At 38.2% G+C, this 27,508-nt stretch overlaps 1 protein-coding gene across 10 annotated transcripts in view; it reads left to right on the top strand.

The window, feature by feature from the left end:
• Positions 1-27,508, top strand: part of ARHGAP12 (Rho GTPase activating protein 12) — a 166,519-nt gene that overhangs the window by 118,077 nt on the left and 20,934 nt on the right. For 5 of the 10 annotated variants that reach the window (XM_050939052.1, XM_050939056.1, XM_050939057.1 and 2 more), the window contains 6 exons: positions 6,675-6,749; positions 12,380-12,441; positions 16,641-16,722; positions 19,614-19,736; positions 23,484-23,588; positions 24,885-24,983. In XM_050939052.1, coding sequence (XP_050795009.1) covers positions 6,675-6,749; positions 12,380-12,441; positions 16,641-16,722; positions 19,614-19,736; positions 23,484-23,588; positions 24,885-24,983 — 546 coding nt within the window. The remainder of the gene's footprint in view (positions 1-6,674; positions 6,750-12,379; positions 12,442-16,640; positions 16,723-19,613; positions 19,737-23,483; positions 23,589-24,884; positions 24,984-27,508) is intronic. The other 5 variants (XM_050939054.1, XM_050939058.1, XM_050939055.1 and 2 more) reach the window with 3 other exon arrangements.

Genomic DNA, 27,508 nt, shown 5'->3' on the forward strand with positions numbered 1-27,508 from the left:
ATGTGCCCCTGCTGGGGGTCCAGGCGGGATGGGATGGGATGTGGCTCCGTGCACTGCCCCTCTCTGCATGCACCACCCCTGTGAAACATTTTTACTGAAACAATTAGTGGAATTGTTTTAAAAACTGATTAGAAACTTTCCTAGTATAGACAGTGCTTCAAGGCTTGATGTTCTATGTGCTCCTAATTCCCACTGAAGTCAGTTTAGGACACTCCGCGCTTTACAGAGTTACGGTTTCAGCAATGACTGGAAGAACCAGGATACTTTTGATTCCTACATGTGCGTTCACACACTGAAGAACACTTTTACTTCAACCCGTTTAGACTAAGTCAGAATTAAGGTTTTGTAAAAATAAGACTAAAACAAGTGTTTTAAAGATTCCAACTTTTTAAAATAAAGGTTCTGCTGTGTTTGCAAGCCAGATATTGCAAAATGTTGCTAATTATTTTCATTTTCAAAGCTACTGAATACAAAAAGTAAACAGGAAACATAAGTATTGAACAATAAACCTAAATTTTAAAAATCTTTTGGTAATATTGCAAGTTATTAATTTTATTTGGTCTTTTATTAAAATTTTACTTTAACCTTGCAATGGAGCAAGTTGAATATTGAAAAACAAAGCAAAAACAACTCACTATTCAACTTGCTGAAAACAAATAATTGTATATAGAACTGATATTTGAGGGAAAAGGTGTTGTCCAATAGATAGAGCACCACACTGGTGTTAGGAAGCCTAGTTCTGTGGCACTGTCAGTTTCCACGCACAAAATGAGCACAGAAGTGCTTATCCTCCTCTGGGAAGCGTTTTGTGGTTGATAATGAAAAGTGCTACAGAGGTGATTGTTCACTAAATTCTATTAGACTGAATCTCTTAATCTTTGCTTTCCTGGAAGTGGCAATTCTCTATCTCTGATGTGAGGACTCTGTCCAAAGAGCTGTAGTAGTCCATTGTATTGTCATGTTCCTGACAGTGTGTCACCAGTTAAATACTTGCCAATATTGAGATCATTATTACCTAGGTTGGGGGCTGGGAGCTGTGGAAGTTTGGGGGTGTGTGCATTCTGGTGAATCTTATTTTCAGTGACTTACGGTTTCTAAAAGCATTCAGACATTTAAAGTACGTCTATACTTCAATAAAAGACCTGCAGCACAGCCTCAGCTGGCCCAAGTTAGCTGATTTGGGCTTGGACTGTGGGGCTAAATATTGAGTGTAGACATTGGGCTTAGGCTGGACCCTGGGCTCTGGGACGCAGAGGGTCCCCCAGAGCGTGGGCTCCAGCCAAAGCCTGAATGTCTGTGTTGCAATTTTTTGCCCCTCAGCCTGGGCTCAAGTCAACTAACCCAGGCTCTTCTATTGCAGTGCAGACTTACCTTTAGATGCTTATCTTAGCCTATAGAAGAGCCCACCTCACAAAATCCTGTTCTCAGTCTAATTTCAAAACTCAGGGATGGTCCAGCCAAATCAGGACTACTGGCATGTATTTAATGGGCTCCATTGGTTCTAGGCTTAATTTTGTAGGCCTTGTTTTTCACCAGAGACTCTTCTCCTAGAGTAAGATTTCTTGTTATCACTGGGTTGTCCTTGGGTGTGACTATACTAACCAAGGAAGTTGTTGCAGAACACTGAGCAAATAAAATGTTTTATAAATTGGTTTTTCCATGCACACGCACGTGGTGGTGGTTTGCCATTTTGGTACATCCACACTCAGCCTACCTTGTGGCTGCGGTTGTATCATTGTATTCTCTGGTTCCTGGTGCACCTATCTCATAGCACCAAACAAAGAGTTGGACGCTATTTTGTAGAGTGGAACTATGTGAAACAACATGAGCCAGTAAAGAATTAACACTTGCAGCAGCTTGTTCACATTGGAGAGAGATTGTTGTAGATTAACTCAAATCCAGCTGCACAAATGTAAAGATCTTGCACTGGCTTTAAAGGCAACTAGTACAAATGTTTATAGAATCACAGGGTTAGAAGGGACCGCCAGGGTCATCTAGTCTAACCCCCTGTCAAGATGCAGGATTTGTTGTGTCTAAACCATCTGAAACAAATGGCTATCCAGCCTCTTTTTGAAAACCTCTATTGAAGGAGCTTCCACAGCCTGCCTAGACTATCTGTTCCATTGTCCTACTGTTCTTAGAGTTAAGTTTTTCCTGAGATTTAATCTAAATGTGCTATGCTGTAGTTTGAACTTGTCCTGCCCTATCTGGCAAGGGAGAACAACTTTTCTCCATCTTTTTTTTATTGCAACCTTTCAAGTATTTCAAGACTTTCATGTCACACTTCAATTTCCTCTTTTCCAAACTAAACATATCCAGTTCCTTCAGCCTTTGCTCATATGGCTTGCATTCCATCCCTCTGATCATCTTTGCTCACTTCTGGATCCTTTCAAGTTTCTCCACATCCTTTCTGTACATTGGTGAGCAAAATTGGACACAATGCTCTGGCTGAGGCCTGACCAGTACTATCAGCTCCCATGACGTGCATAGTATACCTCTATTAATGCATTTGCTTATTTACAACAGCATCATGTACTTGACTTATGTTGAGGTTGTGATCCATCACAACTCCCAGATCCTTTTCAGCAGGGCTGCTACCAAGCCAGTTACCTTCCATTCTATATATGCATTTGGTTTTTCTTTTCTCAGTGTAGCACTTTACATTTGTCTTTGTTGAATTTCAGTTTGTTGTCTGTAGCCCAGTTCTCCAATTTATCAAGATTCCTCTGAATCTTAACTCTGTCCTCCAGAAGCTTTGTATCCTTTGCAAATTTGATCAGCACACTCTCTATTAATGATCTGGGTGTAGGAATAAAGATGTTAAACAACACTGGACCCAGAACAGAACTCTGTGGAATTCCACTTGAGACCTCCCTCCAACCTGACATCATTCCATTAATAGTGACTCTTTCTATGCATTGTTTAGCAATTATGCATCCACGTAATGGTAGTTCCACTAAGCCCGCACTTTTCGAGCTTACTTACCAGAATGTCATGTGGGATCGTATCAAAAGCCTTGCTGAAGTCCAGGTATATTATGTCCACTGCATTCCCACTATCCACCAAATCAGTTACCCTGTCAAAGGAGAAAATCAAGCTGGTTTGGTATAATTTGTTCTTGGTAAAGCCATGCTGGTTTCTAGTTATTACCATTTCATCCTCCAGGTATTTGTAAATTGAATGTTTTATACATTGCTCTAGTCGCTTCCCAGATATTGAAGTCAGGCGGACTGGTCTGTAGTTCCCCAGCTCCTCCTTTTTCCCCTGTCTAAAGACGAGTATTACGTTAGCCCTTCTTCAGTCTTCCGGGACCTCTTCTATCATCCATGAGTTTGCAAACAGTATTGCAAAATTACTTCAGCTAATTCCTTCAGTACCCTCAGGTGAATAGCATCGGGCCCCGCTGATTTGAACTTATTCAGATTGGTCAAAAAATCTCTAATGTGTTCTTTACTTATCCTGATTTGCATCCCTTCCCCTTTATTGACTATGGTATCTTAGCTAGTTGTGTGGTCACATTATTTTTGTGAGAAGACTGAAGCAAAGTAGTTATTGAGCACCTCTGCCTTCCTAACATCGTCTGTTACCAGTTCACCTTCTCCATGGAGCAGCCGACCCACACAATCCTTGATCTTTCCCTTTTGCCTGACGTGTTTGAAGAACCCCTTCTTGTTGTCTCTAACGTTTCTTGCCAGCCTAACTCATTCTTTGCCTTGGTTTTCCTGAGTTTTGTCCCTACATGCTTGCGTTATTCCTGTATATACTTCTTTGGTGACATGCCCCTCCTTTCATTTCCTGTATGTATGCCTTTTGGGTTTTAGATAAAAAGATCCTTGTGCGGCCACATGGCCTCCTGTGGCTCTTCTTACCTTTCCTGTACATCAGAATAGCTTGATGTTGAGCCTCTAGTATCATATCTTTTAGGAACTGCCAGCTCCTTTTGACTCCTTTTCTTCCTAATTTGTCTTTCCCTGGGACCTTGCCTACTATTTTTCTGAGTTGGTTAAAATTCGCCTTGTTTAGTCTAACATCCTTCTTTTGCTGTTTTCATGTCCTCCTTTCCATAGGATTCTGAATTCTGTCAGATCATGATCACGTCCTCCCAAGTTCTCAGCCACCATCCCGTTTGCAACTACTTCATCTCTGTTGGTCAAAACCAAATCCAAAATGGATGACCCCCTTCTCGTTTCCTCAATTTCCTGAATCAGAAGGTTGTTCCCTACTCATGCTAAAAATTTGAAGGACATATTAAGCTGTGCTATAATAGTCTTCCAACAGATATCAGGGAAGTTAAAATCCAGATTAATACTTGCTCATGTGTTAGCTAATCTTGTTACCAGTTTGTAGAATCACTCATCCACTTCCTCTTCTTGATTTGGTGGCCTATAATAGACCCCACCATAACATTGCTACTATTCTTTTGCCCTTTATCCTCACCTAGAAACTCTCAGTAGGTCTGTGCTCACTTTCTCTTAGACCTCAGAGCAAGTGTATATGTTCTTGATGTACAATGCAACACCTCCTCCTTTTTTCCCCAGACCTATCCTTTCAAAACAAGCTAGGAAATTATTGATCATAGAATCATAGGACTGGAAGGGACTTCAAGACCTAGAGGTCATCTAGTCAAGTGTCCTGTACTCATGGCAGGACTAAGTATCATCTACATCCCTGAAAGGTGATACAGCCACTGCATTGGGCATTTCAAGGCTTTGCATATATAATACATATTCAGTCTGAGCCAATAGTTTAATTCGTTGTCACCTGGTGAGCACTTATGGCTAGCTGTAAGAGCCTACTACATGCGCTGGTGAGGCAGTATGCACTTGCAAATGCTCTTCGAAAACTGCAGTCTCTATGCTAATGTGCAAATGTTCTGAGAAAAGAAAATAGAGAGAGGAGCAAAAAGCTAACATTGAATGGAAAGTGGAATTTGAAAATATCACAACCCTTGTTCAGATCATTGAGGTACCCACTGGAAGGTGGATGGATGACCATCGTGGCATTGCATTGGCTTGGATGGGATGGGAGGTGGTGAGGGGTAGTCCACGATCAGATGCATTGGAGTTTTCCTGTTTAAATTAAATTTTAGGTGGCTTTTTTTTTTCATAGCACTAACAGGGAAAATAACTTACCCCTTTATATCCTCAATCTAAAATGCACTTAGCCTGGTAGGTGCAGATAGTAATGCGGATCACTGTTTGTTGAAACACATCCAACTTCTAGGAAACAATTTCTGGGAAAAAAACAAAATTATTTCTTTCTCTATGAAGTCAAAGGAGCACTTGAAGTGGGCAACAGGAGCAGCAGTGTAGGTCACCAAGTGGGCTACAAAAATTAACTTCACAATTTATAACTCAGCAATGTCAATCAGTACCTGCTCGATGCCTAGCAGCAACGGGCGATATGCACTATGGTGTTTGTACATATTTGTCCATATTTACATTTCTGTGTGACAGTCAGAGGAGATTTTTGTCTTTCCTTATAAGTGAAGTAAAATTAGGAAACATGAATTTTAGTATTTAGATTTTTTTCTACAACTCTAATGCCCTTGGTGACCATGACTGTAAAAAAGCTAGCATGCTACTGCTATAGTTAGACTTGTGGATAGATTTCAAACATTTATATTGGGGGAGACATGGGTAGCTCAGCTGTTTGAGCATTTGCCTGCTAAACCCAGGGTTGTTAGTTCAATCCTTGAGGGGGCCACTTAGGAATCTGGGGCTATATCATGAGTGTTATGCATGCCCCTGGAAAAACTATTGCTTTAATATTAAATATGCAGTGAGACAGTTCACTAATCTCGTTTTGGTCTAACCTTTGGAGAAGTACCTGGGAAAGTGAATAAGAAAGAGAATTTCAATCAATAACAGGTAAAACCAAACAATGTCTCTTATATGAAATATTGCCACTGAAGATGTGTAGGGGAAAGTTGCACAAAACTTTTCAAACGCAGAATGATCATAAAGAGCTTCAGAGGAAACACTTAATTTAAAAAAAAAAAAAAATTTTCAGTTGAATAACTTTCCTGGTCTTTCGAGATTTAGCACTTCCCTTTTTGAGGCATAATTAATACATAATTCAGTAAACCAGATTCTCTTGGATTTTTTCCAGAAACTTCTAGTCACTGATTACAAGAAATTTAACCAAAATTACTTCAGAATATTTAGCAAAATCTATGTAATAATTATCCACACGTTAAAATAATTTTGTATTTGTACAGTTACCAACCAAGCACAGGCGTATTTCCTCTGAACATTTCTTACCTAATACCACGTATTCCCACCCGTACCCAGAACACATTAGTATCCAGAACATGATTTACCTTTTGACAACAGGTGAATTTTTAAAATAATACCATACAAAAATTGTGCTTATATTAAGAAGCATCATTGTAAACTAATATGGCATAGTGAAGATGGTGTTACTATTCCTTTTCAGCGAACATGTCCACATTAACTCAGTTTGTTTGGATTCTGTAAATCTTGCAGGAGCTCCTGCTGAGTTAACAATTTTATAATATCAGTACTTCAGTATACTACTTATGCTTCAGAAAACGATCCATAGTCCAGGACTGAGATTGTAAAATGACTTATCTTTTTTCTTTCCAGGACTGATATAAATAATATTATTGTAGGAAGGAGAATAACTGGTTGCATCATCTATTTTTCTTGTAGGAATTTCCAGCTGCTTCAAAGCCCAACTGTCCGGAAAATGAGTCCTCTCCTTCCTCGCCAAAGCACCAAACCACAGTCAGTATGCAAGTTTTCTCATAATAGACATGTAGATGTGAGGCAACAGGTGAACTAGATAGTTTAAGACAGCAAGTCTGTTTGTGCTTTTAAACAAAGTAAAGGTGTGTCAGGATTTTCTCTCTGTTGTCTTGTATCTGTTTCTGAAATTACATTTTAAAAGTACATTAGGATTTAGACTCTATCCAATAATATTGGAAAAGAAAATGTTGCATGATTTTCCCTTAGAATAGCATTCAGTATCTCATATACCTATCGTTTGAGATTGTAACATGCTTACCTGTTACACAAACAATAATATCTTCATAACGTCCCTGTAGAGATAGGAAGATTTTCTTTAATGGCTTACATTTTTTTTCCAAAGTATTTAGTTAGGACTTGCTTATGGAATAAATAATTTATGGCAAGTTATTTAACATCTCAAAGGGACATCTCCACTATTTTTGTTCAGCTGGCAATTTAATAAGTCAAAGGCATGAAGTACTTCCCATTGTTAGTAAACAGTAATAGTTAATTACAACTGTTATTTCTGAGCTTCCTGCTACTACTGGTGTCTTGCAAAAGAGAGACTGAAATTGTGGAAACTTAATGAAAGTCAGTAGTGTGCATTCTTCTCTAGCAATAGCTCAGCTTTGAAAGGAAAGCTTGAACTCAGCTGGTTTTATGTGGTGACCTGTGCAACCTTTAAGGTCCATCAACTTCATGTTCTGAGTATTTAACAATTTGGGGTTTAGGTTAAATTTAAATACGTCTTTGTTTTTTGAAACTGTATTAAATAATTGTGGAATAGGAAAAGCAATTGGGTTTTCCTTTTCAAAACTGAAAAGCCATAATGTGATGTCATGTTGAAGCGTGTTTAATGGTCGTTAATATTTATCTCGTGAGGTTTAAGGCTACATCTTTTAGTCTCATCTCTCTCAGTGCATCCAAGGCATGTATTAATCATTCCACAGTTTATTCACGATGTGCTGTTTTTTCTATTTTATGAACATTCAGGTTGCTAAATAGAACAAAATAGGTAGTTTCTCTCAATATGCTAAGTTTTTCCACCTACAAGCAAACTGAATTGCTTGTTTGCCTGTGCACTAAGACAACACTACTCCTTATTTTGATCATTGTTTTTATATATGGCACAGTATTTGAATGATTAAAAATGTATTTTATGTGAATTCTCTACCAGTCTAAATGACAGAAAAATACTGCCTCTCCAGCAAATTCTGTGTTTCTCAGCTCATTGTTTTTCCACTGCTTTCAAACATCCGTACAAAATCAAGTAAATCTTCTTGTATTGCTTGATCCTTAACTTACTCCCTTCTCATTCCTTTTTCACATGAGAAATTACTTTAGCTCTCCCACTTCCTATTGCTTAGTAGGAAATTATTTAGTTTACTCTATCTTCTGGAGTCTTCCTCCCCATTGAGAAGATCGATGTCTCTTGTTCAGGCTATGGTGGGTGCAAAGGTGTTTTTGTGATGCGCTTCCAATAGTACTGCCATATATACCTAGCAACAGCATGTTTCAGCCTGCTTAATAACACTGAAAAAGTGGAGGGGAGGTTTAACGGTTGTGGGGAGGAAATAAATTGTCCCCCTTATTATTAATAAAGCTTTAAGGTTTGAATGGAGAGTGCAAAAATGCAAATATTAGTTGTGATTTGTTAGGACCACAAAGGGCATGCTACAAAGAAAATGCTACTTCCCAAGCAGCTCTAGAATATTTCAGCAAACCATTTTTTGCATTACAAAATGTCAATTTGAAACCGAAACTGTTGTCAAAACCTACCCTTCACTGCAAATTTCATCACTGGAAAAATGTTGATAAAAGCTTCAATATTCTCAACGTCCCATTCTGACATTTTTTAAATGAAAAATTTCAGTTTCTCAGGTTGAAACTACTTTTCTTGAAACTTGAACTAATTATAATAAGAGTTTAAAAAAAATGAAATTTGGTAAAAATCTAACTGAAACAATAACAAATTATCAAAATAAAACATTGACCCAAATCAGCGTCTTTCAATTTTGTATTGTGTCCTGGAGGAAGCTTGCCCTTTATATGATGAGTGGTTTGGCTAGCTTCCCCCAGGGCACAACTGACTTCTTTCCCAGACTCCATACTATTAACAATCTCCCTCAGAGCACCATTCCCGCCATCATGGATGTCACTTCCCTGTACACCAACATCCCTCACGACTGCATAGCTGCTGGCCTCAAATATTTACATGACAACGGACAACCCTCAGATACCCATCCCAAACTCATCCATTTCATCTCCACCCACAATTTTACATTCAACAGCAAACACTTGTCCAAACCATGGGAACAGCCATGGGTACTTGGATGGTTCCCCAATATGCCAATCTCTTCATGGACCACCTTTAAGAAGAATTTTTGGACAAATGCACCATGAAACCGATAATATACCTGAGATAATTGATGAACACACTCAAGCCTTGGCTACTCTTGCGAGTTAGAGCGATTAAGCAGGCCTGGGCACCCCAGCTCACTCTCCGTCCACACTGGCAAGGTATGTAGAGCACTCTGACTCCGCAGCTATAGCACTGCTGGTACTCCACCTTGGCAAGTGGAATAACCTTTGCTGCACCCCCACTGGAGTGCCGCGGCGCCAGTGTGAGCAAGGTGTTGCAGTACTGCACTGCGATCAGCCTCCGGAAACGTCCCATAATCCCCTTAAGTCAAGTGGCCACTCTTGTCATTGTTGTGAAATCAGCTGCAGGAATGTGGAAATGCCCTTTCAAAGCTCCATTTCGGAGAAGCCAGCTGCTTATCAGCTCCAAGGAAAAGCAAACATTTACTGTTTGCTTTGAGTGAGAGAGAGAGAGAGAGAGAGAGAGAGAGAGAAAGTGGGGGGGAGAGGCAGTCTGAACTTACAAGACAGCATGCTGACACACTCGCAGCACCCGAAAAACCCACTCTGTCTCTCCCCCCCACATAAACACAACACACTCCCTGTCACACTCCACTCTACCCCACCCCTACCCCCCATTTGAAAATCACATTGCAGTCACTTGCATGCTGGGATAGCTGCCCATAATGCATTGCTCTCAGTGCCGCTGCAAGTGCTGCATATGTGGCCACGCCAGTGCACTTGAAGCTGTCAGTGTGGACAGACTGCAGCGCTTTCCCTACTGCGCTCTATGAAGGTGAGTTTAACTCTCAGCGCTCTACAGTTGCAAATGTAGCCGTGCCCTAAGAAATCTATTATCTATGGTCAGGCACTCAGATACCACAGAATAGGCTCTGAGTAGAAAGTCCAGGATATGCATGTTAACTACTCAAAACCACCTTCATCAGAATAGGACACTCCACTAGGGAAGTGGATTGCATTGTAGAACGGGTCACCCAGATACTCCAAGAGAGTCTGCTTCAATACAGAAATAAAATGCCCTTCAACTATACACCCTAGTTGTAAACTAACACCCCACATTGAAAACCATACAGGGTATCATCAAACTAACATCTATACTCAATTGGGCCCCCATCCTGGAAGAAATCTTTCCTGAACCCTCTCTTCTGGTCTTCAAACAACCCCCCAACCTCTCCAAGCTTATCATCAGAAGCAAGCTACCCTACCGCGCGCCCCCCCCAACCCCTCCGCCTTCCTGGACCAGGACACACCAACTTAAAGCAGCCCCAGACTCTAGCAGAACAACAGATGCAAAAACTGCAGCTGTATCACCACTCCTACAGTAATGACACACCCGACAACACACTTTTCAAGATCTATGGGTCCTATCACAGCATGTGGTATATGGCAGTGGTTCTCAACCTTTTTAAACTACTGTACCCCTTGCAGGAGTCTGATATATCTTGCATACCCCCAAGTTTTACCTCATTTAAAAACTACTTGCTTACATAATCGGACATAAAAATACAAAATTATTACTAAAAAATTGCTTACTTTCTCATTTTTACCATATAATAAAATTAATCAATTGGAATATAAACATTGTACTTACATTTCAGTGTATGATATATAGAGCAGTATAAACAAGCTATTGTATGAAATTTTAGTTTGTACTGACTTCACTAGTGCTTTTTATGTAGCTTGTTGTAAAATTTTGCAAATATCTAGATGAGTTAATGTACCCCCTGGAAGACCTCTGTGTAGTCCCAGAGGTACTCTATCCTTGTTTGCGAACCGCTGGTATATGGTATATGAATTATCTGGGTTTTATCTCATCTAGTGCAGTAAATGCCCAAATAACTGTGTGGGTGAAGCCAAACAATCACTGTGCTCTCAACTGAACTCTCACAGGAAAATGATAAAAGACAAAAACACCCTGTCACCTGTGGATGAATACTTTTCACAAAGCAATCCCTGTATATCTGACCTATCAGTTTTCATCTTTAAAGGAAACCTACCCAACACTTTCGAAAGATGAGCATGGGAGCTTAAATTCATTGCTCTGCTAGGCACTAAAAATCATGAATTGAACAGACACACTGGATTTATGGCTCATTATAATGATCCGTAACCCACTAACCCCCTCTTTTTTGTACTATGACTCAGAGGTGTTAACAGGCCACTCTACCTTGAATGGTCCCGTACAATATGTTCTAACTTCTTATGCTGCACCTTGCATTTTGCTGTGACACTGGGAGTACTTTTCCCAGACTTGAAAAAGAGCTCTGTGTGTTCGAAACATTGTCTCTTTCGCCAACAAACGTGGGTCCAATAAAATCTATTACCTCACCCACCTTGTGTCTCTAATATCCTGAAACTGACATGGCTACAACTAAACTGCATACAACAAAGGAGGAAGTGGCAGAATTTATATTTATTACTTCATTCTGCAAGTCTGAAACAGTACGAATATAAAGTTTCCTCTTTTAATCTGAGAATTTGATAAATATGCCTATATATGTTCTTAATGTTGCATAACATCGGAAAATATTTAACCCCGTGGCACCTGCAAACCACTTTGATAACCCCACACAGCAAAAAAAAAAAAAAAAAAAAAATCAGCCATTAAGAGATCTTAGCTCAGCAGTTTTTGTTTTAATCTTTAAGCACATACGTGGGGTGGGGAAATAATATACGAGACATCAAAGCAGTGTTTCACTTCCTATGTTTAAGCTAAATTAAACACACATTAGTGGGAAAAAATTTTTACTGAGTCTGCAGAGTATGTTTTTAAAAAATATGCAATGCTAAAATTACTTCTAAAAGCTTCTTCTTAACTGACAGAATTCAGAGTTAAGGCTGGTTTGTTTTCAATTAGACCAATCATTTTAAGAGAGGGCATACAGTATGTCATCAATGTGTAGAGAGACCTTCATTTATACACCTTAATTTAAAATGAATCTGCCACAGAATTTCCAGTCCTCTGCCCCAGACTGTCAAATAAATTAGTTTTCCAACAGAGTACATGGGGCCCTGAATAGTGAGCTTCCCACTTATTGAATGGTAATGATGAACCTTCCATTGTCATCTTGTTTTCATCACTATGCATATATTTAAACATAATATAATTTCTGCAAGTGCCAGATCAGTGAAAATATTTTATTGCCAAATGCTTATTCAGTGGTGCTACTGATGAACAAGAATATAGAGGCTAGTGTTCATAAATGTAATGTCTTATTCTTTGTGTAATGTTTGTTGTCCTACAGGGTCAAGAGAAGTATGGATTATTAAACGTAACAAAAATTACAGAAAATGGGAAAAAAGTCAGGTAAGTCTACACTTAATTATATCTCCTTGGTCATCCTATTCTAGTTCTGTGTATTGCTATTTATCAAAGTAAGTACGCAATAGCAAATATTAGGATTTTCATAATAGGACTTTTAATCAGTTTTTTATAACCTCTTTATTCTGGATAGAATTTGTAACATTTCTGTGTGAATTTGTCTCAGTTTTTCTTTGGGATAACATTTTCCCTAGCCCAGAGCTAAACATGTGATTCTGTCAGTGGACTAAAGATCCTAGATTTCTGGCAACACAGACTATGGCATGTCAGGTCTCTGAATAAGATCCTGCTTTAGTTGAAAGTGCTCATTCATACTCCATTTGGGTGCGATATTGTGAGGCAATAGCTATTATTAATCAATCCACAGGTTCACCTAATTAATTTTTGTTGTAATTATCCAAATTGTTCATTTCCAAATACCAGTTAGACTGATTGGTAAAGGAATATGGTGATGGTAAAGGAATATGGTGATGAAAGGTATTAGTCGTGTATGTCATTAGCAATTTAACTAGACCTTTGTTCTTTTTTGTTTTCCCATCAAATCAGTTCTTTAAAGGAAGACTTAAGTGTGACTTTCATAACAAAGCTAATTTTAAATTTTAATCAACACTGTACTAATTCTTCTCCAGTACTCCAAGAGTATTTGTATTCCTTGGAGGAGAGAGAAGCTTCAGTTATTGCCTCTAGCTATCTTGTCTAGCCTATACCTCATAGGAGAGGAGATGTTCTGGTCCGGATTCTTACTTCTTTTGTGGATATAAGTTTTACCACTTTCATCTTTTGCACTTAAAAAAACAAAAAAAAAAACTTTCCAAGAGACTGGTGTGAGGTGTATTTTGATGCTGTGCTATAACTGCACTATAGTTGAGGTTGCACTGAGGTTCAGTTTTAATAGGAGCATTAACCATTTATTTTGTAAAAATCTCATTGAAATGGCAAAAAACAAAACATGAGCTTGGAACACTATTTGAATTTTTCATGGTTTGAAAAATGAATTCATACAAAAAAAATAAGTTGTAATATTACCACTTTGGGCAATTTTTTCCCAACCGGATTGTCTCACTTTTCTTTGTACCTCTTTTGCAAGAAATCAAGAGCACTCTGGGATCTTCTCCTTTGTCTACATTGTGGTGCCTCATACTGATTCCTCGAGTATCAGTTTCATGTTAGTAGTGTTAATCCAGAGAGCATTTTATTATTTTTTAGCCATAATGGAAAATGTGCACCAAGGCTGATTTTACAAAAAAATCATCATTGTGCAAACACTATCACAGTGACTCCTTCACCAAATACCCTCTGATGCCTAGAGGAAAGCTTCCTGAGGTGGGAAAGCGAAGACTAGAACTTCAAATCTCACCTTTTCTAAATGCTGTTTAAATTTCCATGCAATTCACTACCCTTATTGACAACAACCCTCAACCCCAACCTAGAACAGTTAATGAAGAGCTACCAAACATTCACCCACCCTAATTCGTTCAATTAAATTAGAGAGTTTATTCAATATCATTGCCAATACAAAACTTAGATCTCTGAAAAAAAACAATACTATCCACTGCGCTGTGTTGACTTTCAAAGCAACTAATCCTATTTTGGCTATTTTATCTCTAACCACTATAACACCAGACTCCTTTCCCAGAGCTAGGGATAGAATCCATGATTCCGGATCATTAACCATTTACTGCTGACTAGTAAACAGTTGTGTAACCCATTGGGAAAGTGTTAGGTCCTCCTCCAATATCAGGTCTACGGAGGCTTTAGCAGTTACTCCTGTAGCTCTAGTAGTAAGGGATCTGAAGGTCCTGAGGTTAGTATCTTGCTGCTCCTCTGTGAGAGGTTAGTATGATTACGTGTGACTTGCACAGTGACTAGACCATTTTAAAAGTAGGTTTTGTACTTAAACTATGATAATCTCTAAATTATTATATGAATTGTAAAATGCACATTTCAGTCATTTATCACACATTTTGCTTGTGTAACTCACTGGTCAGTGTGTTGTCACTTTTTGTGCCAAATCCACAGAGGATGCGAGTTTGTGACAGTTTGAGAGCCTGACTCTTTAGGATAAGTTGTAAAAGCTTTTAGCTGTGGAGGTCATTGGTTTAATCCTTTGTGTTGGCCAACATGGTGGCCATCACTCTTGCAACTGTCCTCCGCTGACACATTTGAAATTTGAGAAGCATGCTTCATTCCATCAGGGAATGGGGAGAACAATAAACAGATCTGCTGGTGTAATACAAGCACATGCACCCTAGTGCTGCAAATGCATCTGGCTGTATCCAAGTTCTAGAAGTCCATGAGAGGCCATGGAGTGTGTTGGGAAGTGACTCCTTTAGTGCTGTTCCCTCCAGCTGACAGGTTATGCTGTTACTGCTAAATATAGGGCTGCTTTTGGTGTACTTAGTCTCAGTAACTTTTAAAATGGTGATAAAATGTTAGACACAAAGAATTTACTGAGGCACATCACAGTTTCTCACAGTTGTCAGGAGGGTCAACACTGGAGGAGATTTGGAAAGTCAGTTTCTCCCTCTGAATTCCAGGCAGGTACAGCTGTTGTTCTCCCTGGCTCTGGTGCCATTCACTGAGGTACCTCAAATATGCATTAAAAATATCTAGGAAAAACAAAAACTATGTTTTGTAACAGTGAAGATTGCGACAGCGTCCACCCAAAACCTTAAAGACATGGAAATATCTTAAAAGGATAGACTTGTGCATTCCTTTCCACTTTCTTATTGCCTACAACAGTAGGTAACTCACTCCAGTACTCCATAAGGCTTTCATTTCCACCTCCAACAGATACTCAAAAGCAGTAGGTACCCAACTTCGGCAAACTTGCATTCTAAAACAAAAGCTTAAGTGATCCAGCATGCGCTGATTTGTTGATATAATTGACTTGAAGGCATATGAGGTCAATCGGCTAAGGTTTTATGTTGGAGTGCTATTTTGAAGTTGGGGTATCTATCACTGTTGGATGAAACTGATCAGCTGTGAAATAGTTAAGTGTTGGAGCTGAGAGGAGTGAGGCAGCTCACATTACTTAGAGTGATAATTTATCCATGTGTGGCATCAGTAAGACTGCAGTGTTCACATTCAGAGTATTCTCTTTTCGGATAAAAGGGTTATAAACTGAACTTTTTTTTAAAAATGAAAGCTGAAATGTTTCAGAAACGTGTTGGCCACCAAAGCATTGTCAGTATGATATACTGCAGAGTACTGGCTCAATCTTACTTCTGGCCTAAGTGATGATCTTCATCTTTAATTTCTCTGACACTTTGCTTAGTTCCACAGATGGCCACTTAAATTATACATAGGAATAAATATACAGGTTGTAATATGGACAGTCTGATGTTATGAGACGACTTTTGGAATTCTGCCTTTTTTTTGTTTTAAATGTTGCCTTAATGTAGAAATATTTTCTACTTAACTCAGGTCTACTTTTCATTTAGTCTAATTTAAAATGTGGAATGTTAGTGTCTTGCTTAGACTCACATGCAATATTACATTTTTTGTTCCAAAGAAGCCCTTAAAAATCATGCAGGTAGGTTTAGTATAGCCATTTAGGTTTATGGACTTCTGCTTAAAAAGTAGTAGTATGGCCACTCTGTCTATTTTGCTAAGCTATTTATTATTATTTCATACTTAGGCAATAAGACTAGAAGACATGGCTACTCAAGATTTTTTGTTTTTTACCTCAAAGGAATAGATGTTCAGAAATGGTAACGGACTTACATTTTTCTGCATTGTAAATGCACAACAAAAATTATTTCAATCCAAGTACAAATTAATGGTACATTTACATCCTGTGTAGGTGTGAGGTACATGATCAGTCAGTCTCATGATTATGCAATGCTTTGACATAACCTATTTAATACTCTGCAGTTTGGGCATGCTAAATTAGCATCTTTGAGATCATAATTATACACTGTGATTCTTCTAGTGAAACTGGTGGCTTTCACTACTAAATAGCTCTGTTTGGTTTAGACTTTGATGGCCAGCTTAGGGCTATTAACACAAGTTCTCCATCACAAATATAATAGTAGCAATTAAAAGACTTACTAATATCACTAATGAGAATATATGTAGTTAATTGTGCTAACACACCAGTCAGCATTCTAGCAGTGATGGACAATATGAGGTAGTTTAATTTTATCTGCAAACAAATATAAATGTCAGTATTTTAATTGCAGAAAGAACTGGATGTCGTCGTGGGCAGTATTACAAGGTTCATCGTTATTGTTTACTAAAACCCAAGGAACTGGAACTAGTTGGGTAAGCACTTCAACCCATCTTTTTGCTTTATTTAAATGTGGATCAGATTAAGCACAATAAATTCTAGCAATTATCTGTAGAATCTGTATAAAAAGGTATTTGCATCATTCAAAAAATGACAAAACAAGGAAAATGAGGGAGGGGGAAAATAGCTTAGTGTAGCAGTCGATTTTGATGAAGGGTAAGAAGAAAACCAAATATACACTTTTCTGTGTGGAAAAAAAAGAATGTATCAAGATTTTATTTTATTTTATTTTATCAGCACTAATTTAGAAACTCATAAAGGGTTTTCAGTTGTCTTCAAGTTTGTCAGAAATGAATAAAAAGACAGAAGGTTGCAGAAGATGCTCCACACCAAATATGTCCTTGATTTGTTTCTCACCAATGCGTTTCTGAATTGGGTCTGTTTTGTGTGTGTTTTTTGGTTCATGGATTAGTTAGTAGCTTGAAGAGATTTTTCACACTTTGAGGTAAGTTTGAAATAAATACATAAAATTAAATAATAAAGGAAATGCTAATGCTCTAATTACACTGGAAGAACTGAATCAGCGAGTATGTACTTCATAGATTATGCTCCCGATGTGTGTGAAGCAATCTGAAGGATGGGGGAGAAGGCAGAACACTTACTGAGCTTTTGTCATGTTACAATCCATGCTTTATTGCATTTTGTTTTATGCTGCATGTTGAAATAAATATTTTTTTCACATGCAGTATGTCCAATAGACAAAAGGCATTGGTTAAGGGTATCTTGAGACTGAAAAGTCTTCAAATGTATATCCACCCCAAGTTGAACAACAGTTATTGTTTCAATAATTATGTATATATCCAGTTACATCACAGAAGTGTCTTGCTATCCATTTTCTTTCCATATTAGATTTTGTACAAGATTACTGAAGTTCTTTTATTAAATATGTATGTAGTCCTATTTGAAAACTAATGAATGGTTAGATAGATTGTAATTCTAGCAGCTGTATTTGACTGGCATGTGCTATTATTCTAGCATACTCTCTGGAACTTTTTTCTCCTTGATTCACCCTCTGCTGCTTCACACTGTATGAGCAGCAAATTGGTACTGACAATTTTTCTGAAGAACTGTTTTCATTTCAGAGATCAGAAATCTTGTCGTTTTTGCCATTCTGTTGCTCTGTAGCAGTAGAGTGGATGGTTGCAGGAAGCACAATGGGAATAGGTAAGGACAGAGAAACTACTAGGATGGACCAGGAGCAGGTGACAGGAAGGAGAGAGAAAAAACAAGGAGGAGAAGAACAAAATGAAGAGTAAAAGGAATGAGGCAATGTTAATCATATTGGGATATGATAGAGAATGGACCTAGTGATCTAAGGATATGTTCACACAATATGAATGAATTGGAAGAACAGGAGGGGGTGTGCATGGGGGTGGAAGCATGGTTGACGAAGCATAGAAAGTGGGTTTGAAACACTTAAAAGGATAAAGGAAACAAATGTTAAATGACTTGTGCATCTATAATCATTCTAATACTGGGTAGAAGACATCTACAAGCATTTACATTTTAAAGGAAAAAATCAATTACATATAAACACTTAAATGCTTTTCTGTGCAGTGCATGTGATTTTTACATAAATTTAATAACATGGCATATTGAAGAAATATTGAAGAATCTAGAAAGGTGAGCATGGGAGTGGGAAATGCTGGGATTAGTGAAGTGATTAGATTTGGCAAGAATACAAATTAAATTTTTCTCCCTTTTATTGCTGACTGGAATCTAATTAGCTTAATTTCACCAACCCACTTTACAGAATAGCATATTCACTACTGATGATGATGAGAACTCTGATATTCAGTCTCTATCATATATAAAGATGATCCTTCCCTTTAAAGCACATTGCTGTTATTGGTTCCCTCTAATCATTTTTATAGTTTTCTGTAGCTAAAGGTATAACACATACTGTAATCTTCCAAATCAATTCAGCGAATCTCCAGCTGGAGGTTGGACAGAGAGGGCCAGGTCTCTGAGGTGGCACCAAGCAGTCTCTCTCTCGGGTGCCTAGCTGGATAGCTTTTGCTTGCATACTCAGGATATAACTGATCATATGTGGCATCAGGAAGGAATTTTCCCTTGGGTCAGATTGGCAGTGACCTTGGGGTTTTTTGCACTTCCTCTGCACCATTTGGGTTACTTACCAGGATTATCTAGGTATATCTCACTTAATTATTTCCCTCCCATCTCAGGGGCTTCACGCACTGGTACACCTATTCTCTGCTTGTGGCACATATCTAATCTCCTATGGGCTGTAATACTTTGGTCTAATTTCGATTGTTGGGATTAATGTGATGGCCTGTAAGATACAGGGGGTCAGACCTGATAATATAGTGTCCTATCTGGTCTTAAACTCCTTAACACAGTTTGTTAAAGTTTGGGAACCACGGATCTAATTTAAATACAAGTACATATCTTGTCCACTGTATGGTAAAATATTTTCTATTTAGTACTTTAAGGAATATAGTGAGGGAAATGAGAAGATATTTACTGTGTGATCAGTGTAAATTAGCCTCTAAATTATCAAGAGAGAGTATCTGTTTTCAAAGACTGTATATTTCTGTGTGTACATACTTATGCACTTTTCTGCCTTCCCTGTTTAATGAAAAAAATGAATACAATATTTTAAAAATTACTCATCAGTCATTTGTAAACTCTTACCCCTCAGAAACAACCCATAAGAATATTTAAACACATGTTGTACAATCATGCTTAAGATCCACTTGAAACTTATTTAAGACCCAAATTTAGTGTCATCATCATCTGGTTGAAAAGATATTTGTTTAGTGGTTACCTAGTGGTTGATGTATTTGCTGTTATTCTTGTGCATTGCTTTGTGACTTCATCATTTTTCTTCCTTTTTCTCACCAAGTCATTTTGCCAGTGGGGCTTAATTCCTGAGCTCCTGCTCTCGCTGTTTTCTTCTTGGAAAAATGCTCTCAGTGGTCGGCCTGCTGTCACCTATGTAAACTGTGATCCTGTTTCAGCTATCACTGTATGTGTTCTTGTTACATGCCTCTTGCCACCATACTATTTTATTCACTATCAGTATCTTAAAATAAATTTGAAAGACATAATTTCCCAAGAATTGCTAACTGAGTTGAAGTCATTTTCATGCCATTTTATGTAACACTTCATGTTTTCTCTGTATCTTCTGTGGGGTTTTTTGTGTTTGTGTGTTTTGGAAATGCATTAAGGTTGTATACGGTAAAAATTAACGGGTATATTCCAGTAATCCCTTAATCATCCTAATGGAACTAAATAAAAAGATGTACACTTCATCGGTACTGGAGTTCTAATCCACATTGTACCAATCACTGGAACCACTAGTATCTTGACTAATGGAGAGCATGATGTAGTACATGAACAGTTTTTAGGGCCTGTCTCTAATTCTTTCTAACAAGACAACTAATGTAGGATGTTTGGAGGATATTTATATGCATTTGATTGAATGATCAGTTTGAAATCTGTCAATTTTAGCTATAAATGAAATACCTAATGATAACATGACTGCATACATGTCACATTGTGCATCATGGGACATGTAATGCAGCTGAAATAAGAGGAAAATGTCAAAGATGTCTTACTGCACAGGATGCAGAAAACAGATGCAAAACACCATACCAGTTTACATACAGTAAGACAGCTTTCTTTGGTATAGTGTGGATACAATATAGAAATGCTGTATTCTCAGAAAAGAATCCAATATTTGTAGGTTAAAATGTTACTGTTCAGCTAGCAAGTTTGTTTGTCAGTGATGGTAATTGGCTCGTTTGAGGTATCTTCAGTTCTGCAAAATTATCAGTTAAATAAAAAAAGCTAAAGCTCAAACGCGAAACTTCAAAATCTACTTTCAGTATAAACAACGAGGAGTCCTTGTGACACTTTAGAGACTAACACATTTATTTGGGCATAAGCTTTCATGGGCATACTTTCAGTATGTTTTGATGACGATGGACAGAAATGTTGCCAAAAAAAAAAAAAATGCCATAGTTGTACAATTACCTTTTAGTGCCTTTAGAGGAAAGGGAAAGAGGCTGTTAACTTTAAATGCAGTCAGGCTACTTGAGATTTGGTATGGTTGGCAACATTTCACTTGTGGCAATCACTTTTGATTATGATCTCTTTGGTGGGGTTTGCAATAGGACAGTATAAATGCATCTGTGCATGTTTAATTAGCAAAATAATAAGAGAAATTAAACTAATGTAAACTCTTTTCCATTGTCAATCAAAATGTGCTGTTGAATGCATGAAATGTTAGGCCCAGATTGCTCATAAATATTTACCATCCGTTGTTCCTGAATACATGGTCTCTGAGTATGTGGTTTGGATTTTTCTACATTCTTTCAGAATCTGAACTGATTCTTGAAAAAATTTAGACTTTTAGTTGCTGAATGAGAGCCTGATTCTTAACTGCTTGGTACCAAAAGTTTTGCACTGTCCACTGCCAACTAATGTAAGCTCAGTGTGGGCAGGAAACAGCTTTTTGTTCTGTCTGTAACACTTAGCACAATGGAGCCCTAGTCCATGATGGGGGCTCTTAGGCACTATGGTAATAGAAATAAGACAAAATTAATAAATATTCTAGGAAAATCTGAGTTGTGTGATTTACTAAAATACAACAAACTGCTTTGGAATGTTCAGCTGTCAACCTATACTAAAAGTCTACATTATCTGAGATCTCTTAAATATGTTTATATTATTAAAACTATCTGCTGTACCATAACTTGCCAGTATTGTGCAACTGTGTATATTAAAGAATAAAATTACAAGGCACTATCTCTAATTGGAACATAAAATCTTTCTGGAGGATTGGGTCTGTCTAGTTTAAAGACAAATTCTTACTGAAAAACTTTTCTTCTATCCTTTTGTTGGGAAAATAAAGAAAACAGTAAAATCCCTTCTCCCTTCATTAAATTACTTAAAAAAATAATAGCCAAAAAAGTTCAGCATATGTTAAGAAATGAATGACTCAGAGAATTTTCATTTCATATATTACCAGACTAAGTTGATAGTTTGAATTGGCCTAGGTGGTTGTCAGGTATCCTGTATTTGTGTGTGCTTGTACAGCAGTTATCTCAATGAGCCTGATCCTGAACAAGTCCTCTGGCTACTGCTGCAAGACTATTTTAAAATGGTTTTCCTTATCATTGGATGGCTGCCTAGAGGCGCATATGAAATGAGGTAGTGTTTTTATTTTAAGTGGTCATTCTGTTTGGCATATAGCTGTTGTCTCCACAGTGTTTGAAAATTTTTCAATAAACTAAGACTGTAAAGCCACAAATAATAATTAGTTACCCAGCTGCTGTTTGCCTTTGAAAACCTCCTGCTCTGTTCCTGGTGCACAGTATCCATGGTACAGAACCATTGGCCCTAACAGACATCATTGCTGACAGTCTCAGCGGAGAGGACCCAGATTAAATGGGAATGGAAACTGAACCACTGTCATCCTAAAGGTGGTTCCTCCTGAATAGAGCTGAGGCATATTGATAGATTCACTGTGCAGAAGCTTTCATTGATTCTCTCCATGGGTTTCTCTTCTGTGGTTAATGTGAGGATATTTTTTCTCCAAAGCAGTCAATCAGCACTCCACACAAACATTCATATCACCTTTATAGAAAGACAAAACATGTTTAGTCATTAGTCTGGAGCCAGGAGTCTCTGTGATGGTATGGCACTGAATTTCTATGCCATCAAAACTTCACTTCTAATCTTCCCCTTTTTGGCTAATTAAAAATTGGATTATTCATTTTTTGGCCCAAAATTACCTTTTGTGTTTTGTGAAGACCACAGGTTCAGACCCTTTAAAAGGGAAATAAAAGCTGTGTGATAAGAGGTGAAACTCGAGTGACCATTCAGTTTTCTATTTAAGACTGTTATTACATTATACATGTACCACAGTAAAACTTTATCAGTGTGTTCTTAATTTTTATTTTATTGTTTCATAAAACCCAATGCAACACTTCTTGTTTAACAAGGAAACTGGTGGTTGTGCTGATACCAGGAAAAGAGTGAAAAAAGAAAGTTTGTGAATGGTTTTCCCCACTTGCGTGAAGCACACTTGTGGGTTGTAATTCTCAGTCTTTCACAATTTATGTTGGTTATTCAGTGTTTGAACATTAGACAGTGAAATTGCCTTCTGTTTCTGTGCACTTGCACAGTGCAGCAGTGTTTGTGTTGCAAATACTACAGGGAAATGTTTTAAGTAACATTTTAATAGTAAAATCAATTGGGTTTTATGAAACATTTCTTAAAAACCAACATCCCTTCAGTAAACCAGAGAGAGGTTTTACTATATTCTACAAGAGTATATTTTTGCCTGTCTAGTAAAGCCATTAGTATTTTTTAGGTCCCAGTGTCCAGGTGTTGGTTAAATGCTAGAATGACTTCACCAACGCCAACCTGTTTACAACTCTGGACAATCTATGCCCAAAACCATACTATAGTCAAATTATAGTTGTACAATTGTCACATTAAATATTCTGTGTTGGAGTTGGTTCTTTCATTTAAAGCATTTTTTGGTATTCGTACATTTACCTAGCCTCAAAAACAGACCATTCTTTGGAAACATTTAGTTTTTCATGGTATCGCTTCTGTTGGGTAATTGGGCAGAACACTGTACTTGAGTTAACTGTGTGTAGACTGTAAAATACTAAGCTCTATTTTTTATGCAGGGCATAAGTCTGTGTACACTTTTTAGGGTAGTTAGTCAAAGAAAATCATTATTTATTCTTTCTTTCAGAAGTTTGGGGTCAATCAATCTAAGCCAGAATTCACAGTGGATCTCAGAGGGGCAGTTATTGACTGGGCATCAAAGGACAAATCCAGCAAAAAGAATGTTATTGAGGTGAATTTATTTACTTTTCAGAAGTATGGCTTTGTTTTGGTGGTTTACTATACTCCAGGGGGGGAAAACTTCTCTAAAATTCAAACAAACACAAACAAACAAACAAAAAATCAGTCAGTTGAATTAAAGGCATACATGCCCCAGGACAATATAAAGATAAAGGTTTTTCTAAAATATGTACACATTACTGTAAGTGCAAGCTGTTTACCTCTTTAATATAGCCTATAATGTATAATTGCTTTAGAATGTAGGTTAACTTGTTCTTTTTAGTGGCATCAATTTTTGAATCATTATATAGCACCTGAAAGCAGTAGCCAGGAACTTAAGGTTAGCTGAAACCAGAATACTATATTGCCATTTTAACACATCTTTTAGAAATAAACTGTTGTCATTTGCTGCTAAATAGTATTCAATTTTGTGCATGTGTTTTGAATAAGTTTTAAGCAGTGGTCAACATGTTATACCCTTGTCTTATTTCTTAATTCTGTTGTGAGAACTGTGTGGCTGGCTCCAGCTTTTTTGCTGCCCCAAGCGGCGAAGTGTGGGGGCACTTTGGCGGCAGCTCAAATGTGCCGCTTCTTTCTTCTGCGTCAATTTGGCGGCAGGTCTTTCACTCCCAGGGACTGAGGGACTTGCCGCCGAAGACCCGGACGTGCTGCCCCTTTCCATTGGCTGCCCCAAGCACTAGCTTCCTTCGCTGGTGCCTGGAGCTGGCCCTGGAGAACTGGATCATCTGATAATACCCCTTGGCTGTGTACCTTGTATACCGGACCCCTGCTGGAACGCAGGGTTTTGCATCCATGCGCGGTCCCGCATTAACACTGGGAGCGCATTACCATGGATTCCAATGAAGGTAATTCAGTTTGGGATCCATGTGCAGTCCACCGCTATAACCGAATTTGCGCTATAAAGATGCACATTCTAGCGAGGGTCTGCTATATTTATATTATCAGCATAGCTAACTACGACATGCTGTACATTGTTCTCCTGTCTGAAAATGAGAAGACAGAGGTCACAGATAAATATCATTAACAGTTACAGCATTTAAAATTTCTATATTAATCAAACAATAGTTGTACAGCATGTATACACAATAAAGGATAGTTAAGATTCACTTTAGGGTTTGATATCCTTTCTGACACACACAGGCTTGAATTGTCCTATGAGTTGCAGCTACTGCACATTTGTGGTCATGTACAACTGTTGATTTTAACTTAACATGATATTAAAACACTGAATTATTCTGAATATTTGTATTTTGTTTTAATTCTGATAGAATATTTCTTTTCTTTAAAGCTGAAAACCCGCCAAGGAACTGAACTCTTAATTCAATCTGATAATGACGTTTTTATTAATGAGTGGTTTAAAGTTCTTAGTTATACTATCAGTAATCAGGTATGTATTTAAATCTTGAACATACTTTTTTCAGTGCTGTCGTAGTTAGAAACTATTTTGTGAACCTACTCCATGATTCCAGCCCTTCAAGCATTAAATGTATCACTCATGCTTTCATTTCTTGACTTCTTGGAAAGTGAGTATACTGGAGGTGGGAAGAGGAAAGAGTATTTAGTAGCTAGTTCAGCGGTCCCTGTTGACTGGCTAATCTAATAGCACCAAGCACTGATAAGGAGAAAAGGGATTGTCTAATGGATAGGATGCTCAGCTGGGATGACCTGGATTCAATTTCCAGCTCAATTACAAGCTTCCTGTGCAATTTCCTTTCTTGAGCAAGTCGCTTGATCTATCCTGTGTCTCAGTTCCCCATCTGTTAAATGGGGATAATACTTTTGTGGTAAAAAGGCATTATGAAGATAAAATCTATATATGTCTGATGTACTTGAATGCTGCAATGAGGAGGTCCATATAAGTACTTCCATATTAAGTGCAGACTTTTTTGCTTGAGTATGTCAGTCATTCGCTTAAGTTACATACGTTTAATTGCATGTAAATTAGAGTAATACCCTTCCTGGCTGGTGAAGACTAGTGTGATATTATTAGAGTTGATTTTCAGTGCCTCCCTAGAGAAAGCATTATGCCAAGGGCTTTTTATTTGTTAAAAGAAGTGAATTAGACCTCTTGTGAACAATCTCTTGATACTGACAAACTGTAATTACCATTTTATAGGGAAGCTTTATATTTGGGAAAGGTTATTGAGAAGGTGGTGGTGAGGCAGCTCCATCACTATCTAGATTCTTAAGATTTGTTACCGCAGTCAGTTTAATTTTAGAGCTGGGTATTGCACAAAGACTGCACAATAGTCTCAATTGTTATCTTCCTGGCAACAAATACAAACTTTATTTATTGCGGATTGAAGGCAGATGACAGTCTAAAACAGTGTTCTTGGCCACGAAATGATGTTGGCACGTGTGTGATCCCCAGGCACAAGTAGAAAAATCTGTTGAGTGGCTTAACTCGTTTCTTCACAGACCCACAGGATAATTTTGGGCAACTGCTCATCTACCCTGAGGGCTTTCTCTTGGTTAACATGTATATGGTATGAATGTTAATTAAGAGTTAGGGCTGCACTGTCCCCAGTATGCAGATGGTCTCAACTTTGTCTTCCTCCTGTCTGACCCGTGGGCCACAAGTGAGTGGATTACCCATTGTTAAGTTTTCAATTTAGCTTAGGGCTAACTTGGTTGAGATTTAGTCCAGACAAGAATGAGGTAGAGCTTGTTTGGCTGGGGGAGGCAACCGATAAAATTAGCTGAGTTTATTTCAGCTCCCTTGATTATGGGAATATGTTTAGAGCGCTCATGCACGTTCCCGGACAGGAGTCTCTTCCACGCAGTAGTGTGAGTCTCCTGTCCAGGAGCATGCGAGCTGCTTGTCCACACTAGTGTGACCAGGGACAGCTACCAGTAAGCCTGGTGCCCACCCCAGTGGGAAAGGCGAGGGGCATGACAGCCACACCAGAGGAGCTGCCTGGGCTGGGTGCCAGCTCCTGCAAGCGGCAGCCTGGTATGCTGCTGCTTTCACCATTCCATTTCCTTGTAAAGCCCTACAGCTCCACAGATATCTGCTTTATATCCGTGGATATCTGGATCGTCAGGTATAAATTTTGTATCCGCTCAGAGCTCTAAATATGTTCCCATTATTGGTAACAGTTGTGAAACCTGGAAACAACACTGGATTCACAGCTGGTTCTGGATATCCAGATAGCAGCAGTGGCCAAGAGTGCTTTTCCCTCTGTGGCTAGCTAAAGGGTTCCAACCTCTTTCTGTTGAAGACCTCATTACATATATCCTAATCTTTCACTTCAGGATTCAATTTCTGCAATATGCTGTGCAAGGGACCATACCCAAATACCATTCAAAAACTTCAGCTAGTACAGAATGTGGTTGCCCATTTGGTTAGTGAGGTGTCTAGGAATGAGCATCTTACACTTGTTCTATGATGTCATTTGAATTCCAGTTAATTTCTCAGTGAAGGTTTTGGCTTTAATCGGTTTAGTCATAAATGGTTTGAGATCAGCCAAGGATCTGAATGGAAGAGGATACTGGCCAAGTGTTCTCAGAGATCCGTATGTCTGGTAGCCGTATCTCTGGTTGTAATGAGAACTTGAGTATATTGATCTTCAGGGCATCCTGGAGAGTTTATCTGTTCTCCTAGGCTTTTGAGAAGGCAGCAGGGAATGAGGAAGGGTTAGGGTTAAATTCTAGCCTTTTTGAATGGATAATTGATTTAATTGCTGGATTTATAAATATGTTTATTGTACGTGTGACCAGAGCATTGATTATTGTTGGTTTTTTTGTTTGTTTGTTTTTTTAATAAAAATGTCTCACTCTTTCCTCAAAAATAAGGTGATGCACATAGAGGCCTTGAAATAGTGTGAAAGTCAAGTCTAAAACAGTCTTGTTAGTATGATAGTTATGAGGCAGAAGTACATCATTCCTGGAATCATGGAGTAGAGTACAAGG

Source organism: Gopherus flavomarginatus, chromosome 2 (assembly GCF_025201925.1).
Source record: "Gopherus flavomarginatus isolate rGopFla2 chromosome 2, rGopFla2.mat.asm, whole genome shotgun sequence".
Lineage (NCBI taxonomy): Eukaryota > Metazoa > Chordata > Testudines > Testudinidae > Gopherus > Gopherus flavomarginatus.